Below are 19,237 nucleotides of genomic sequence, written 5' to 3' on the forward strand. Positions count from 1 at the left end.
GAGGAAAAAAAGTCTTTGGATGTGCCTACTTGTTGTAAACTCTCAATAGCAGAACTGACAAGTTCCCCCCCACCTTCCTGATTTCTTTTTCATGTAAGCATTTTTCATTTTAGTTTTGTTTAAAATGCAATGTTGGCAATGAGATATTGCTAGAGGCTTTGGACTGATGCCTTCTGAGGCTTCCACTTTTCCCAACTTTTACTGGCTGCAAAGAATTTGTTTCTAGAAACATATAATTTTAATTGCAAAATTACCCCAAAAACATAAATGGAATTTAATTGCTTACAAAGTAATATTTTGACATAATCAAGGAGTTGTTTGGGGATTTAAGGCATAATTTATTAGTTCTGGTTAAGGTACACATTTTTATTCCCACAGGCAAATAACAAACCGATTAGTAAGTGTAATAAAGCAGTTTATTTGTCTGACAATTGGCAGCTAGAAGTGAATAACTTACTTGATCAATTGCCATTTTAAAGAACATTAAAGCCTCTCATAATTATGTTATCTATATGGTATGCAGACACATAACAATACAGCATTACCCCTATTAACATAAGTCATTTAATGAGATGTTTCTGCCAGGTTTTGTACCTTTCTACATAATGCAAGAGGAAGTAATTACTTCTTGTACTGAAAGATTGAAGAACTGACATCCTTTTAGATATGCAAAGAATTTGACCATAGGAAGAATTAAACATGATAGCTGCTCTTGATCAATTTTTTTCTGATATTCAAAACCATGCATACCAGTTTTGAGAAAGTCGCAGCTTTCCATTTAGCTCCTCAGAATGATGCAGTTCTCAAGTAGAAATAGCCACCTCTCTCTGGGAAGGTGGTTTTGTGGTTTTCCAATTTGTTACATAAAATGAAATTCTTCTCATGTTCCTTAATTCAATTACTTTGTCACGTAATATCAACAGCAGGCAGCTTTCAGAGACTTTGAGCATACATCTCTCTGATGGCCCAGCCTGCTGAAGCCAGTGGATCTCAGCCAACACAGAAAGCCACCACACACATTTCAGTCAAATGTTATGCAATGGAATAGACTACTATACATGTACACAATCACCTCTTTGAGATCAAATGATACTTCAGTGATCCAGGTTAGGAAATATTTGCTGGTCAGAAGTTCAGATGAACTAGAATACTGACTTGAGAAGGTCCATGGAGACTGCCTTGGTTCCCCCTACTTTTTTACTTTAAATACCTTACATTCAATTAAAAAGAAAACCAGGAGAAAATATTATACTAAAATCACAGAACTTCCAAGGAAAATTGAATAAGTTAAATTCAAATGAGATATGATATACCTTAACATGAAAAGACAACACAAACACATTCAGAAAAGTTATTCTCATTTCAACCCAAAACCAGTACAATTAGCTCCATTCTTCTACCACTCTCAAAGAATCACATTTAAAACTGATTTACAAAGAGGATTTATTTAGAAGTTTTTGGCAAAAATCAATTCTGAAATGCTACTTTGTGCTATATGAGAAAGAATTTTAACAAATTTTTGATTTAACAGAATTTAAGTTTTAATAACTGGAAATCTATGTTCCAGATCACTGAAAACTATAGTGCAGAGTCTCTCTTTTATTGCCATTTCTTATTAAGTCTATCTAAAAAACTACAGGCCTACTAAGAAGAGGCTCAATATATTTAGATTTGCAACATAATGTTCTGAGAGACTTAACATAGTTTGATTTTCATAATGATGCTTAAGGCATCAATAATAAACATTTTAACAAGCTATATATTCCCCTTCTACACTATGAAAGTGTAGGAGCACTAAGGAAACACCACAGTTCATTCTCTGGACTCATTATTCCACTGTCCAAGTTGTGAACCACCTGTTAACTATCTTTTACCACATTTTCTGGAGGAAGACAAGCAGTGGTACATTTTTCAAGTTTTCTAGTACCCAAACAATCTGCTGTCACTAATGACTTCTACCTCAAACTATGTCCTTGAAGCAGGGAAGCATTATGCATCTCATTAATGGAGAATTCAAGAACAATTTAAAGATAATTAAATTTTGCAAACAAGCCTGTGGCTAAGTCATGATTTCTTACATCTCTGACTTGGGCAGTTCATCTAACAGTTCCTCTTGTTGCTAGTGCATGCCTCTCCTATCTCCTTGCATAACACAACTTCTTACTAACTCTTCTCTTTCATATGTCTTACTTTGTCAGAAATCTTTTGGGTTTCTGTGAGTAATCCCAGTCCTCAGATGCAGTGTTAAACAGGAGAACATCCAATCTACAGCTGGAGGCTTCCCATATACCCTGTTTTCCAGCAGTCTGCAATGCTTACAGGTTCTAGAACAATTTAGCATTAATACAGAGACAGCTCTTTTGCTGTTTATTCAGGATTTGCATACAAGTTTGAGATGAAAGCACAAAGTCTGCACAAGTACTGCAAGTCAACCAATGCAGTACACACACACTTGGCTATTATTAGTAATCACTAACAGAACTGCTCTAGCATTTAGAGATAATTCTGCATGGAAAAAGGGGTACACTATCATTACATAACCTACCTTTCAACTAACAAATTGCTGATTGATTCAATTGCTTACTGACAGTCTCCATGGCAACAATTACTCCCTGTACCAAATAATACCTGCAGTATTGAAAAATGTCAACCTCCCCCACCTGACCTCTCTGTGTAATAGGGAATCTGGATCTGTTCTACTTTAAAAAAAACTCATCACACATTAATAAAACCACTAGAAAATTCCTGATTTATCAATCATGATTTTAAGCTGTACAGTATAAAGCACATTACAGAGTTCCATTGCTGTTAGTACATACCCCGTGTTCTTTAGCAGCCAAAACCACTTTTGAAACAATATCTTCTTCAACAAAAGGCCTCACAGCATCATGGATAATCACAACTTCTGGCTTCTGGAGCAAATGGCTGGAAAATTCATTCTCTGCAAACACTTTCAGTCCATTGAATATTGACCGGTGACGAGTTATTCCACCTTCTACTACTGTAACTCTTTTGTGGCCATATTTTTCAATGATAGTCTTCATTGTTTCAATATTTTCAGGAGAGACCACCACAACAATGTCAGATATCCAACTTATCCTAGAAAAATCAGTACAAAACCAGAGAAAGTAGACATGAATGACTAAATAAAAGTGAAGATATGTGAAACAAAAAAAATCATAACAATAAAAAAATCAAGATGGCTAAATAAAGCCCTTCTCAATATAGTCCATGTTTTTGTACTACACCCCTTAAGGGAGAGCTATAACAAAAGATTTATACCAATGACACTGGAGTTCTGGGAAGGGACTTGCTTCCAACAACCACTTTGCAGAGGGACACATTCTGATAATTCTTCAAAAGCCTTGAAAGCATTTCTTACTCCAGCATCATTCCTAACTTCAAACAGAACTTCTAAATCAAACAGGAATAGTTTTCTAATCAGTTTCTAATAAACTGGTAAATCCTGTGGCCTGGAATATTCCATGTTCCAGTGAAGCACACAGCGTACACAGAAATAAGACAATCAAGAAAAAGTCTGAAACAAAGATCACTATCAAGACAGGCATAAGCAGCAATTGACAGAATAGTAATGAATGAAAACTGTAACATTTTAATACTGACAAGAAACATTACACTGCTAGTTTGACAAAAATATATATTTATAAACAGGTTTATAAAAGGTGGTTTTTTTATAAAAAGGGTATTTTTATAAAAAGGTTATTTTTTATTAAAAAAAAATTTATAAAAGGTATCCGCTGTAAGAAGCTAGAAAAATGTAAAAATATAGCTGTGGTAGTCAATAATACCATATTGAAAATACATTTTTAGATATTGCCACGATTTTACTGTTGGTATCAGTCCTGCTCTAGAACTGAGAGGTTGTATGGGGGGAAGTGAATGACCCACAGACCACAAGCTTAAAACTAATCACAACTGAAGCCAGGTGGAAATCATACTTCTGTCAAAGTATCTAGAAATACAAATTCTAGTAATATGTGGCATACTGTACTTCAAAGCAACAGAAATACCATAATTCAAATCCATTGTAGTGTCCTATTTTCTAAATACCTACATAGAGAACATTAAAAAAAGTAATTGTGTTCCCTGTCTGTGTCCCCACAGAGGGCAGAAGAGCATTTTAGCATGTCAGACAAGAAACTCACCAGATGAGCAATGATGAAAAGAAAAATTACTATGTTAAAATTACCCATGTGTAGCTTACATGCCCAGCTAGGGAGAAAGAGAGACAAGTACAATACACTGACTAAAACTAGTAAAGCTATTGGAACTAATATTGCAGACACAAAAAGAACGAAGGTACTAAGAACTGAATATTTGCAGTTAGAAAAATAAAAGTATGAAATTCACAGTTCAGAAATACACAGGCTCAAGATACTGATTTCTGCAATGACACATGAGAAGACATTGCCTGGGAACCATCCTTACTTCAAAAGCAAAATTAATCTGTGTTACAAAGCAGTTGCCTAGAACTACATGAAACAACAGAGCATCTTCCACCTTATTAATGGGGGTGGGGGTTGTAATTAATAATACTCCATGGAAAACTGTTTCAATGAATTGTAAAATAACTATTTAAAATAAAGTTCTATTAGCATTCTTCAAAAGAAAAATAGTTGTCTTTATGTTCATTTTACTATTAGCAAAGGCAGAAAATACAGCCAAACCAACATATTCTCAGCATTCTTTAAGTATTGAAGTTGCCCAAAAGTAAAATCTGGAATCATGTGGTTTCAAGTTTAATTTCAACTTGTCATTCACCACAGGTCCATCAAAAGGTTTAAAAATCTCTCATATGATTTCTAGCATACTCTTATATTTAACTACAAAACACAGCACTTCCGTATGACTTCAATTTGGAACTAGGGCAAACTAACTGGATTCATCTCAGTTTTTTTAAATACAGAGAGTCAGCCATTTAAGAAAGTAAAATTCAGAAAGAGCTATTTCACACTAATCAAGAACAAGAGCTCTGTATTTTGATTTGCAGAAGGACTGAAGCCTTACACAGTACCCAGAAACTGGACAGTCTGCACAGTCACTATGACTGTGTCAGAAGAACACTGACATTGCCCTTTCTGGAGTCAAAGGAAACAGATTATGAGGCAACTGGGTAGTACACAGCATGCTCTGAGAAGTAGGGAGGAGAACACAAGTACTGGCCAGCCTGTGATAAATCTCTGCACAGAGGGGGTGGAATGGCTCAAGGCCTCCAGTGGTACAATACACCAAAAAGTGACAGGATGCGGTCACAGCTCCACCCTGTGTCTGCATAAACACATTTATAAACTTGAGTATGTCCTCCTTAAACTCATTCTGGACCCACATTGTATAATTAGAGCTTGGATTTAGGAATGTAACATATTCATTTAAGAGCATAAAGGTATCCTCCAGATTGATTGCATACAGAACAGCTTAGGGTTTGTCCCACTAAAATTCATGAAAAGCACTAATCCAGTAAAGTACGCTACAAATTTTAATGAATGAGAGCTGTGCACCACACAGGTTGCTAGCACTTCTGAAGATCTGCTTATGGAACTGTTGCAAATGTTTTAAAGAAGGAGAAAGAAGTAGTATACACTCAATCTGGCAATAAATTAATCCTTTTTCCCTCCCTTAATTTGTAACATCCTTTCCTTCAGAAACATTTCATACCAAAATAACAATCTCTGCGTAGATTCCAGTTTACTGGATTTTCCAGTCTACTGCTCAAATTCAGTTTAAAAACACCATTTCAAACACAATTTCAATTTCATAACTGTAATATTGGATCAAGCTTCAGAAAGAATCAGCATGACCCATGAAAAAGATCACAATGCTGTACTCCAACATGCTTTAACAACACACAAGTCTATTGCTTCCATGCAGCACAGGCTGTTGTTCCAAAGTGGAAAATCAAGTCTGACCAAATGCCCAGTTACAATCACTTTACCACTGCCTTGGGAGGATCCCAATACTAGCAGAAAGCAAACAATGAGGCAGAAAGGACTATATATTTCTTTCCTGCAGCTATCCTTCTCCTCATCACCTACATACAGACTTACTGCCTAGTAAAATATAGTATTGTTCCAGTAAATTTCAAACAGAAGTGCAAACACTTACAGTAGCTGAGCTAGAACTGAAACTAGGGAGCTCATTAACTCTGCAGCCGATTAAGCTACTCCTTCAAAACACAGGCTGCAGAGGAAATGAAACAAGCCCACTTTGAAACTGTATCACCTAAATGGCATGCTGAGGTACAAATGTGACCCAGATTTAACCCTCTACCACTTGACTCACATAGAAACCAGTGCTGAAATCTGATATAAGACTCAAATACCCACACTCAATCTCTTGCAACTCTTACAGTGCCACTAAAAAACTGTTCAATATAACCTACTGAGACCAGCAAATAAAGGCCAGAACCAGGCAGTCACTGCTGAGATGGCTTTAGCAGTGTTAGGATTTTTCACTGTCACAGAAACTTTCAGAGGTGCAAGATAAATCATTGTATTACTTTTGCTAACCTTATTAAAACCAAATGAGAAAAAGAAGCATCAAGAACAAAATCCATTTGCCAAATGCAAGTGTAACTTTCTTTTCCTCCATAAAAGCTTCATTATTAATTTATTGATATATGAAAAAACACATTCAAACAAATTTATCTCTTACAGTACAAAAATGGAAGCAGGAAGCTTTTCAGTAGATTAAGAAAGTTTGGAGGATCTCCTGTACAGAAACAACTCAATTTTTTTCCAGAAATAAAATGCTCCTTATGAGTCCAACATGATAAAAAAGATACCTCCATAAAATTTTCTGTAACTATTTTTTGCTCATAAGCTATTAAAAAAAAAAAAGCTAATGACAACTGGACAAAAAGAAGTATTAGAGTAGATCCATTTAACAAAACTGTAATTGTGTGACCTATACACCCAGTGAATATGCACCAGTCAATGGAGAAAAACACTTGGCAAATAACTATGCAAGACACTTCCAAAGAGGTGCTTCTCTGGGAGCTTCCCCAGGGGATTTTAAAAGACTTCCCCCTGTTTTAAGATACTACAATAAAGAAAAAAAAGCTGTCTGAAACCTTTATAGAAAATTTTAATTCTGGCATTGAAGATATCAGCTCTGCTTTCCTCTTTTATAACCACTCATTGTACTTGCAACGACTGGTGAAATATGAGCATAGCAAGAATACTTTAAAATCAATCTTTACCTTAGTTGTTTTTCCTCTCTAAAGATCAGTAAAATATGCATGCATGTGTGCATACAGAGCTAAGATTCCTCCCTGCCTAAGAGAAAGAATTGAAAAGGTTCTATTCTAACAAACATACTTACACCAAAAAGAAATCAAATGAAGGAAAAACTCTGCTAGTTGTTACAGAAGCAAAAACAAGGAATACCATTCTAAATCAGTGGAACTTGTTACAAAAGCCTTGCATAGTTCAACAAAAGCAGGAAAAAATTCAATAGGAAAGAGACATTTAAGTTTTCTAACACATTTTAATTTTAGCCTGAAGGTAAGGCCTGACCTTCCTATCAGTGCCACTGCAGTGACAATTAAAACCAACAATTTCTTCTTACCCTAATTTTGTTCATCTCCTCTTCATCAGGGTTTCATCTGTGATTATTATTGGCAGGCCAATGTTCTACATGTTGTTATCCTATACAACAGGATGCAGTGCTTATTCATTCATGTCTGCTCTTGTCTCAGCTGCCCATTTTTCCCACATTGATATTTAAGAATCTCACTACTTTCAGCTGAACAGCATAAAAATATTCTTCTACTGATCTTTAAAAATCACGTGCAAAGATAGCTGCACATCCTTGAACTGCTCATGTGTTTTTGTCTATACACAGCTACCTCTTTTCTAGATTTAAAAAAGCTCCAAAACAGTCACACCAACTGAGATGTTCAGTTCAACAGAAGTTATTACAGGCTAATGAGTCAATGACCCATTCAGTTACATCAGGTAAACAACAAACATAAGACACAGATCAAAGTAAACACAAAATCTGCCATTTCTGGGTAGATTATAGATTGTGCCATAAACTGCAGTTCCTCAATATTACATGCTTGTGCTTACATATGCACAAAGTAAGAACAAGGTACATCCTTCACAGTTTCAGAGCCAGAAGTCGAAGTGTTGAGATGAAAATGAAAGTCATCCCAAGCTTTGGAGTAGATCTGTTCCAGCTCCTCATACACATCAATACCAATCAACACTCCAATTCAGCAGAGGTGGCAGGAAGCTTTGCCTGACAGAGCACTGGCAGGGGCTTTTGAGCATCTGAGCAAAAGCACCAAGTTGTTACTGTCACAATCAACTTGGCTGAACTGCACAACAAGAAATCAACCTAATTTTTTGCATCTTTAGGACAAATATAATACTGCTGCTCAAAGTACAGCTATTTTCTGAGAGCTTACTGGCAGTAAAAATGAAGTGGTTTTTGGGGTTTTTTTTATGCATAACATTTCCTTCCCAAACCTCACTCTGTTCTCTTTTCCAGGTCTCCAATACACTGAGTGCGGATATAATTCTTCTCTGTAGATTCCCATGACATTTTGGCAGAAATTACAGCTGTGGCAAGCTTTGGATTGGATGCTTTGCTTACTGATGTGCTTAGCTTTGCTGCTGTTGAAAATTAAATAAACAAGCAGTATTTCTTTCATAAAGTAACAAGTGACCTGAGGGAAGCCTCCCTGGGTGGGAATGGAAAAAGAGTCCCAATTTTGAAGTAGTACAAGTTTCCATGTGTTAAGAACTCTGGGACATGCTGGCAATTTTATTTCTTTTACTAATCTCCAATCCTTCCCATTTATTCTCTCTAAAAATCTAAAGGTTTGTTTTCCTACGGGTTACTGCAACACATCCAGAATTCCACTTGACACTCTGCTCCAACCTGCAGTGTTTCAAGTGACATTAGATATAAGACTTATATTATGTTAACATTTGACAATAATTTATTAACTGTCAGTCCCATGCCTAGAATTCAACAGCCTTATGGAAAGGAAAAGCCTGGCTGCTAAGAAATCCCATTACTTTAATCCTTTGCTCCAACACAGAATCATAGAATGTTAAGGGTTGGAAGGCACCCTAAAGATCATTTAGCCCCAACCTCCCTGCCATGGACAGGGACACTTCCCCAGACCAGACTGCACAAGGCCTTATCCAACCTAGCCTTGAATGCTACCTGGGTTGGAACATCCACAATCTCCTGGGGAAACCTGTTCTGGCTCCTCACCACCCTAACAGTAAAGAATTTCTTCCTAACACCTAACCTAAATTTCCCATCTTTCAATTTGTACCCATGACTCCTTGAGGTATCACTACAACATAAACATGGAAAAGTTAAACTTGCACCTTCACACTACATAGGCCACCAAGTTCTAGTCCAGTAACTATAACTTAAACATTTTTCTTTCAAACTTCCCGCTGATGCAAGGTGTTTTCCCATGGGCAATAGTGGAGCATAATGCAGTGCTGGACATCAGTGAGTTCATTCATCCCATAGTGAGGAGTGGATCATTTTTCAAAGCCTTTGGACATTATAAAGACAATCTCCAATGCCAGAATAGATCTCTTTTTTCAGGGCTGATGGATAGTCCTATGACTGTCCCCAACAGCTGCGGTGGGCCCATAGCTCACCAAACCAGCCACTGCAGCTGCACAAATCCTCGAGCTTCGAGGCTGAGTAGGCTCGAACAGCTGATCTCCAAGAGCCAAGGAATGCGGCACAGCCTCGAAGCACGGACAGGGCTGGGGAAGGAGGGCGGAGAGCCACCAGGGATGGCGGCGCTAGAGCCAGGCTGGGGTGGGGGAACCGCCAGCTCCCGCCCAGGACTTGGTCCCAGGTGAGGGGGCCCAGGCACACCTCGGTCCCTTCCCGGCGTGACCGGGCGGGGAGGGACGGAGTCACCGCAAGGCAAACTAGACCCGCTCTAGTGCCCAAGGCCTGAGGCGAGGGCAGCGGGGGCTGCCTGCGGCTCTCCGGGGCCCGGCAGGAGCCGGCGGGGCGCGGTCGGAAGCCGAGCGGCGCCGGGCTCGTTACCTCTCCATGGCCCGCACCGCGTAGCTGACAAGCGGCCTCCCCTGCACGGCGCAGAACTGCTTGGGGGTGGCACCGCCCAGGCGCTCCCCGGTCCCGCCCGCCGGCAGCACGGCCGACACCGACACGCCACCGGGCGCGGCGCCGCGTCTGCGGGGCTCCATCTGCGCCGGGTCCGGCGGCGGCTCCGCTCCGCGTCCCCCGCGGCACGAACAGCGCAACCGCCCGCCCGCCTGTTTTATTCGCCCACGACGTCCGCGAACCAAAGAATCCAGCGCCCGCCCGCTCGCCTGCCCCCGGCGCACACCGGGCCCTACCGCGAGCCCCCCACGCGCTACGTGAGCCCCCGCAGGAGCTCCCCCGGGCCCCGGCAGCCCCGCGGGAACGCCCGGACCGCGGGGAGGGAGCGGCCGGGGCAGCGCGGCAGGGCCGAGGCGGGCACGCACAGACACTGCCCGAGCACGGCCGCCATGGGCCCTTTAAATGCCCGGCGCGCGGGTGGCCGGGGCGGAGCCGCGCTGAGGGGCGGGAGAACCGCGTCCCGCCCGGTCCCCGCGGGAGCGGGGGACCTGTGGAACAGGGTCCGGGGCCTGTGTCAGTGAGGAGATAAACACAGCGCCAGTGGCGCCCAGGGAAAAGCAGACGGAACCCTGGGTCCTGCGTGTTCGCGAGAGCCCAAGAGGCTGGCTGGGTCTTAAGTCATCCAGTCCAATCGTTAACCCAGCGTGGCCGTATTCTCTGTTTAACTACATTTCCCAAGTGTTACATCCACACACCTTTGGAACACTTCCAGGCATCGGGACTCTGCTACTTCCCTGGGCATCCCGTTTTAATGTCAGCCCTTTCAGTGAAAAAATTTTTCTTAATATCCAACATAAACCTCCCCTGGTGCAACTTGAGGCAATTTCCTTTTCTGTCCCTCGCTACCCGGGAGAAGAGGCCGATTCCCACCTGAGTCCAGCCTCCTTTTGGGCAGTGTAGAGTAATGGATGGGGTCTCCCCCGAGCCTCCTCTTCTCCAGGCTAAGCAGCCCCAACTCTCTCAGCCACTCCTCACAGGACTTGTGCTCCAGACCCTTCCCCAGCCTCTCTGCCCTTCTCTGGACTCACTCTAGCACCTCAATGTCTTTTTTGAAGTGAAGGTCCAAAACTAGACTCAGCACTTTAGGTGTGGCCTCACCGGTGCCAAGAACAGCAGGACTACTACACACTATTTCTGATACAAGCCAACATGCCATTGGCCTTCTTGGCTGCCTAGCTCATCTTCAGCCACTATGAACCAGCACCCACAGGTAAAACTCGGTGGTAGTCAACTCACTGCTAGGATCTGGGATGTTCCAGCTCTTCTCATGGTGTTACTGTAAGCAGTGATGGCTGAGACATGTTTGGAAAATTCCCAGGGCTGATATCCATTAAATGGCAGAGGAGGCACAGCCTGGTGATCACCTGTCAGGACCTTAGTGAGGTGGCAGGTGCCAGGGCAAGCCAGGAAGCTCAGCCAGGGGGTGTGGGTCAAGGACAGGGAGGCATCAGACCAGGTGCAGACATAGGAGGCCAACAGTAAAGACTGCTTAAAAGCAGCTCCCAAAGCAAAGCAAGGAAAGGAGGGTTGAGAAGAGGGCTGATTCTAGCTTTTTCATTGCAGCTCTTACTAACAGCTGCTTCTAGCTTTTTCCTAACAGCTCGTACTAGTAGAAGAGCTGTGTTTGTATTTGACAAGTTGGACTCCTTAACTCAGTCATCCAGTCTTGAAGGTGGGGGTACTCAGGGCCCTGGCCCTTGCCTCTTTGATGTTATTTTAAGGAAAAATTCAGTGTCTTATATGCAGGCTATCCTAACACAACCAAAATCTTTAGAGTCTGCAAAATTTCTTTATATCTTTGAGAAGATAGCTTATTTACAGCTTTTCAGGGTTCTCTTAGTTGTGTTAAGAGGAACCTAAGAAAAACACATACAGAGACCTTTCTGAGGAGTAAGCATGAAAGTTTATGTGCCAGCTGGGCTGCTTTGCCAGTGCCAGCTGTGGGCTGGAGTAAAATGATCATATGGGCTTGCAGAGGCATCAAAAGTAGGACTCATACAATAGGAGTAAAGTGATCCCTCCTAGCAAAGGCAAGACTCCACAGGTATTCTTGATACTTGCAGTAGCAGGAAAGTCATGCACAGCACAGGCACTTTACAGCTTTTGGAATGGAGACTTTTCACCAGAGAAGGAATTAGCTAGAAATTGAACTGCCTTCCTCCCAACAAGTGCTGGGTCTTCAGGACAGTTTAGTGTGTGGGATTTTTTTTTTTAAATCCATTGGCTCAGCAACTACATTAAACTGTTTATGTTCTTTTTTAGCAGGTGTTTTGTTTTCTTTTCTTGGAAAGCATTTCACTACCTAATTCCTGACTGATGACATATATTTGTCTGTTGTCTCTTGATGACATATATTTGTTGTCTCTTTCAGGACTTCCAAGTTTGCACTGTGAGTCAGCATCACTTCATTATTATTAGATGCCCAAAATTAATTTTTCTTCTTAAGCTAGGCACCTCTAATATCCACGATCATCTTAGATTCTGATTTTTTCTTGCAGCAGTTCTATACAAATGCGTTCATGGAAGCTTATTCTGCAGCATTCCCATTTTTCGATTTTTTTTGGTGTAACATATTCTGAATTCCTGCCTCAGATCTTCATGCATTCGTTCATAAAAACCACACCTCTTGTTTGACTTTCTGTAAGGAGAAAAATAAGTTCTTTTTAGTTCCATGGCTTTTCCCACTGTACATGAGTTCTGAGGAGTAGGTAAGTAAGACATTCCCAACACCAAAACAGCCTTCAGAACTACTTTCCCCTTCCTTCTTGACACTGTGGTTTTGTATGTCATCACCTATACCCGCAATCTGTTGTGCCCAGTACCTTCTTTCTTGTCCAGCCAGTGTTTCCCCACTTCATCTCATTCATTAATATTAATTTCTGTGAAGGAACATGTGCCAATTTGGTTGTGTTCTTGCTCTGAAGTCCATTTCCCTTACTATGCTAGGGATATTACACTTGATCAATCCAGAATAAATTATATTTGATGGATGGACTTTGGTGCATGCAGACTTCAGTGTCATCAAATCTGTTGTATATCATGGTGAGATTTTACAATCCAGCCAAAAAGCACTTTGAAGCTGCTTTTGGCTACACTTGAACATGAAATATTTCTGAAGTTCTCATGCTTTCCACAGTCCCTGTGGAGTCAAAAGATTCTTGACTTGTGTTCATAGCCCCTGGTAATTTCTCCAGAAGCCCATCAGATTCTTGGCATCTTGGTTATACTGAACTTGCTACTGCTATTTCTCTTTTTTTTTTTTTCTGTTTTCTTAGACAATGATGTGGAAGGAAGAGCATATTTAACATTCTTATATATTTATATTATGTTTTACCATGAATTTTAAGAAAACCGGATTTGGGGGGTTTCTATTTTTTTAATATTCATTTGTTATTATCATCCAGTGAAGCACTTTGTGAATGCAGCAACATTTTGTGAATACATAATTTATCTTCAGTTCCATTCCATTATACATTTTGTATTTAATCAATATAGTATTTTAGTTGCTGTGCATATGTATGCATGCTCATACATAAACATTGGAAGTGGGTAAAATGTAAATTCACACATATTGGAAGAACAATTTTGCACAGTTTTTTTCTGGATATAAAGGGACAGAGGCAGCAATTACCTCAAAGCAAGTAAAGAGCGGGCTAATCTATCATTTCTGTGCAGGGGTATAACATCTGAAACCACAGCTGTAGTTTGCAATTATGCAGTAAATATGCCAATCATATGTTTGAAAAGAAAAGTGGGCTCTTTTACCCTTTTTTTAATTGGAGAAAGAAGATATTTACAAATTGGAATCAAATTACAGTAGTGAAATGCACCTGACAATTTGACTGCTGGGGGAAAAAAAATCATCTGTTTCTATGACTGAAACTCATAATAGGGTTTTTAGAGAACATTAAGTTATGGGAGTGGTAGATATTCTGAAATGCTTTTGTGGAAAAAATAGTGAAAGAATAAAATTTCTTCATTTAAAATTGCAGTTGAGTCTTCTGTAGATGGGATATAGTCCTTTTTTCAAAACTCTTGAAGCATTTTATTTGTAATGCAGGCAAAAGATTAATTTGCCTTTTCCTGACAAGCAGCAAGTTTCACTAGCATTTTAAAGGGAAATGCATGCAGTTGAAGAATATTTTGCAAGTTAAAGTAAATTGTAAAAGCAAAATTACAAAAACCCCACAATATATTGTGGAGGTGCTAGATCTTTTCTAAAAGACAGCGTAAAGACAAAAATATTAAAAATCTGAGAGCACTTTTTGAAGCTAACATGGTATCTGTAGCATTCTGAGCAGTTGTGCAAGTTTCTAACCAGAACCTTGTGTTTGCAGGATTGTATTTCACTAATTTTATCCAGATATATACATTTTTACTTCAGTGATGGCAAGCCATAAAATGAACATCCAGAGCTGTAAGGAAGGAAGTGGGATGCCTGTTCTCTTTAGACAGTTTTTGTGTTCAAGTAGGATAGCAATCTTGGCTCTCCTGAAGTCACCAATAACTGTCGCAAATTCTAGAATTCACTGTTTACAGAAACTGGTTCCTTGCCTATCTAAAGAGATTAGGAAGCCCCCCCAAAGGAGAGAATTTCAGTTTTTATCTTGCATGTCTGTTGCTGTTTGTAGAACTTTGCACAAGATCTCCAAGTCTTAGGCTTCATGGAAAGCATGCTTGTTTTTTTCCAGATATTTATTTCGGTTCTGATTGATCACTAGAAAAAATAATCATGTGCCAATTTTATTTTACACTCTTCACAATTTTCTAGTTGTTGCCTGAGTCTGAGGGCGGATCAGTCCTCCACATGGTCCTTTTAGACTGACTTACATCTTCACTATTTCAATCTTTGTTGCACAGCAGCTGCCTTGAAGTATTTGCTCTGTGGTGACAGTGGTTTCCAAGCCAATATAGTGTCATAGGGAACATAGAGCTTGAGGCAGTATAATAGATGGGGCAATGTTGAAAAGGGCAAAAATATTTTCTTTCCAAAGCATATTTAGCACCTTTAGGGAAATCTTATCTAATTTCACATTAGCATGCATTTATATTTGTATTTTTACAAATATGACTGCAAAGGGTAATTTCTTGGTCTGAGATTCTTTGATGAAAGATGCTATAGATGTGTGGAATACTTAGATAAAGGGTAGTGGTATTGATTTGCTCCTATTGGTATGTGGAACTGAGATCAAAACAGCATGCACAGCAAGGGAGTTACACACATGCATAACTTAAATTATGTGAATGTTGACTATCAAATATCAAAGACTGCTTACATGCCTTATATACAGTGTGTGTAGAGCCACCTATAGATCAGATCCCCAAGGGGATTTCTGAGTGCTATTTCCTTCATAGACAATTCTGCAAAATATTTTTTTTTACTAGTTGAAGTGTAAATAGAGAATATTAATGCTAGAAATGTAAAGAAAATGTGGCCTTTGAATACAAAGGAGTGTTTTCATGCTTGCATGCCATTGAAGGTATGTTGAAAAACATGCATTGCATTTCACCTGTTGTGTCCTGTGTGCTTTACATGTGTAAACCCATTTGACATTGTTTTACATGGTTTTGATAGCTAAATTTCTTCTATGAATACTTGAGACATAGAGGAAGCATCTTGCTTGTGTGCTGTGCAAGTGCTAGAAAAAAATTGACACACATTGATTTTTGATGTTTGGCATACATTTTAAAGCTTCACCCTAAAATGTTATATTTCCCCTGAAGTGTTTATCCATTCTCTATCTGATAATCATCTGGGCCTCTGGGATGAGGAAGGTTATTTCAGGAGCTGATTAGTATTTTGTGTACACAAAGTAAAGGAATTTAAAGATAAGAGAATTACCCTATAGTATGTAATCCAGTAATTCATAAGAGTGAAATTCCCTGACTGCAGGAGAATTTTTGAAATTCAGAAATGTTAAACACTTGAAAAAAAGACTGCTACTGCTTTGGGGAGTGCTTTGGCAAGTAGGCAATGAGATGGAGGCCTTGTAATTTTTCATTAGAAATGGCTGACTAGTCTTAGACACTTGGCTCTGGAAGGGTCCTTGTAGGTTGTAAGTGTGTTGGTCACACACTCAGTTATTACCGGGTGGAACGTGCCTGGGCTCCTCTGACCCTTGCTGCCGGACCAGAGGTGGCAACTGAGGTATTTCACCTCAGAGACACCTTTGGCTGGCTGGATGTGGCAGCTGGCACTTAGAACAAGTCCAGGCAAGCAGGAACTCAGTTTTACCTCTGGTGGAAAGGTTTTAGGCGATGGTGAAGAGGAAAAGGAGACAGATTCTGCCGGAGGGTTTAATCAGAGCTTTATTCCAGGCTCACAGGTCTCTGAATCTTGGAACAGCTCCAACAGAAAAGCCACCGCATGGTCCCAGTGTCCTTTTAAGCCCCGGGGACAGGGGGAGGGAAGGGGCAGGTATGCCACCAACCAGGTAGGAGGGGGAAGGCTCAGGAGAGAAGTGGCACCTAGGTAGCCCAATGACCCCAGGGCTGAGAAGCATCTTTTGAACTTTTGCCAATTAGACAACGCCCTTGCTGGAATGTTAAGATTGACGGACAGCACTTAGCAGGAGGCAAGGGGAGGGGAAGGGAGAAGGTATTGGCACACCTGGGAAAGGACTGGGATAGCTAAAACAGGATGTTGCATCACACTGCAACATCTGCAACACTCAGTAATGCCAGGCTTTGGGGGGCCTATCTCAGCTTTAACATCACCCTATAGTGTGCTGTGTATAGGAACTGTGGTTTAGGGTCTTTGGCTGTCCCAGTGCCTGGATGGTGACACTAATGAAGACATGCAAGCTGAGGGATGGAAATTGCTGTGGCTGTTTTTCTCTGTCACTGTGACATAAGAGACACACAGCCATGAGTATAGTGCCCTATCATGTCAGTAAAAAGGGAAATTCTTATTTTTGACAAATGTCCAGTCATGACTGAAGAAACAGTTACCTCTGAGGACAGACTAATGGTAGTTTCCCCAAGATGATTCAAAGCAGACATAGTCTATGAACCAGTTAAGTGGTGTTGAGCCACAGATGTCAAGATGCCAGTGATACAGAATGATGTAATGAAACATTAGAAAATATATAAGAGTTGAAGTTAGATTTGTAATAAAGTTGGGATTTTCATGGCTCAGAAACTTTAATTTTGATGTGTGTATATTATCATGCTGTGTTTTATTCTTTACCATCTTCTGTGTTATTTCCATAGAATGTTTCTGAAGGAATATTAAACAATTCACTAAACTTTAAGTGATTGAGACAATCAAATAACATCAAGGAAAATGTGCAGATTTGTTATTTATAGGTATATAAGTTTTACTGTTTATTGCTGCACTGAAAGCATTGTTTCTGCATCCCTTGTCATGTTAATAATGGTCCTTACATTAAGAATACCAGGAATGTTATTCATTGGCCCTATGTCTAAGAAATAAAGGTGAAGTCAGTTTGCCAGAGTTCATGTAGGAGGGATTCTGTTCATGTCAGCTTTTACTCAGTAAATGAAGACTGGTTCTGACTACTCCACTGGGGACTGAAGTTGCAGCAGACAAGGCAAGGTACAATCCAACATGGAAACTGGAACTTAGTCTTCATTGCTTCTTTATATGGTATACGTTAGATAAAACAATCATGTGCAAGTAGTCCTTTTTCTCCTCTTCTTTTGATTTTTTTAGTGCTACTTTCTAAACCTTTTGGTAGTTGGCAAAGGGATGTGCCTTAAAATGCAGTCTGCCTTGTGGTAAGGTTTGTGAATCTTTTTTCTCTTTCCAAACAGTTGCTTTATAGTGAGCAAAATGTGCAGGATGGTAGTCGCTAAAAACAGTAGTCCTAGTCCTTTGCCTTATCCTTTGCTGACTTTTGCAGTTCTAGCATGAAAATGTCAGATTGGAAAGGGTCAATCCTTTGATCCTGTTCAATTTTTAGAAAGATCAAGGTTACAGATTTTTCCCAACTGCAGAAATGTGGCTACCTGTTGTCCAACAATTTATACAGAGACTCAGCTTGTTTAGCATACACTGCTGAGCAACCATCAAAGGTTAACCATTTTCCAGCATACCAATCTAGCTGGATGCAAACCAACTACTTGATGAAAAATGCTCTGTATCCTGCTACTGTTTTTCTGAGTATTGCAGTCCAACTCATTTTATTTTAAAAAAATCTTACTGGAACTTACCTGAGCCACTGCTATTGTATTTTGGGGGTGTTTTTTTTGTTTGTTTTTTTTTTTGTTTGTTTTTTTTTTTTTTGGTTTTGTTTTGTGTGGTTTTTTTTTTTTTTTTTTTTTTTTTTTTTGTTGTTGGTGGTGGGTTTTTTTGCTTTGGTACGGAATGCTTCGGAAAATGGATTAAGTAATGCATCCTTCTGTTCATGTGTGTGTGTGTGTGTGGTGTGTGTGTATGAAAAGGAATTGTGGGGCGGATAATGTAAATATTGTAAAGAAATGAGCCTGGTCATTGAAATACCATGGGAAAGAGGATTTGATTTTGCTAGAGCTAGAAGTTTCAAAGGGAAGGGCAAAAATGAACAGATTTGCAAGGGACTGCAGTATTTGAGATAACACTACCACAAAGTTCTATGTTCTGAAGATTCAGACAGTGGCTTGAACGGTGTGTCTAATATAGGCTTTTATGGAAGACGTATGTCAAGAAGTATTAAATTAAGCAAATAAAAGTGGAAGTCCTTAATATTTACTTTATTCTTGGCAAAAGATGTTGCAAACATTTTCTTCTGGGAGAGATGTCAAGATTCATAACTGATTTCAAAAAGATGAAAACAAAATACGGGGACAGTAGTTGCATAACACCTAGAAGAGGTTTTATGTATAACTCACTAGTGTATTCTTGATGGGCTTGTTTACAAAATCAGATTACTGTAATTTTATACGTGTATATGATATTTTATATATTTTATGTAGGTGGTAAGCAAGATTTTGAGCCAAAATATTCAACAAGGAAGTCCAGGTGTGTGGCAGAATGATAGCTTTCTAAGAAACCTGTGCATGAATCTTGTTAGCTTAGGCAGTATTCATTCTCCTCAGAAATAGGAGGCTGTGGTCACTCATCATCAGAAGATATGGACAGTGCAGTGGAATGTGCATTTCT

At 39.9% G+C, this 19,237-nt stretch overlaps 1 protein-coding gene across 3 annotated transcripts in view; it reads right to left on the minus strand.

The window, feature by feature from the left end:
• CRPPA (CDP-L-ribitol pyrophosphorylase A) overlaps positions 1–10,504 on the minus strand; it is a 258,141-nt gene extending 247,637 nt beyond the window's left edge. For 2 of the 3 annotated variants that reach the window (XR_011679497.1, XR_011679496.1), the window contains exons 1-2: positions 10,057–10,504; positions 2,820–3,099 (exon numbers count right to left, since the gene is read on the minus strand). Coding sequence is in view for 1 of the 3 variants with exons in the window: in XM_071429116.1 (XP_071285217.1) it covers positions 2,820–3,099; positions 10,057–10,217 (441 nt within the window). In the remaining 2 variants the exon portion in view is untranslated. The remainder of the gene's footprint in view (positions 1–2,819; positions 3,100–10,056) is intronic. The other variant, XM_071429116.1, reaches the window with a different exon arrangement.
• Positions 10,505–19,237: the final 8,733 nt, after the last annotated feature.

Source organism: Agelaius tricolor, unplaced genomic scaffold, assembly GCF_023055355.1.
Source record: "Agelaius tricolor isolate 1412-34295 unplaced genomic scaffold, bAgeTri1.0.p SCAF_6, whole genome shotgun sequence".
NCBI classification, from domain to species: Eukaryota; Metazoa; Chordata; class Aves; order Passeriformes; family Icteridae; genus Agelaius; species Agelaius tricolor.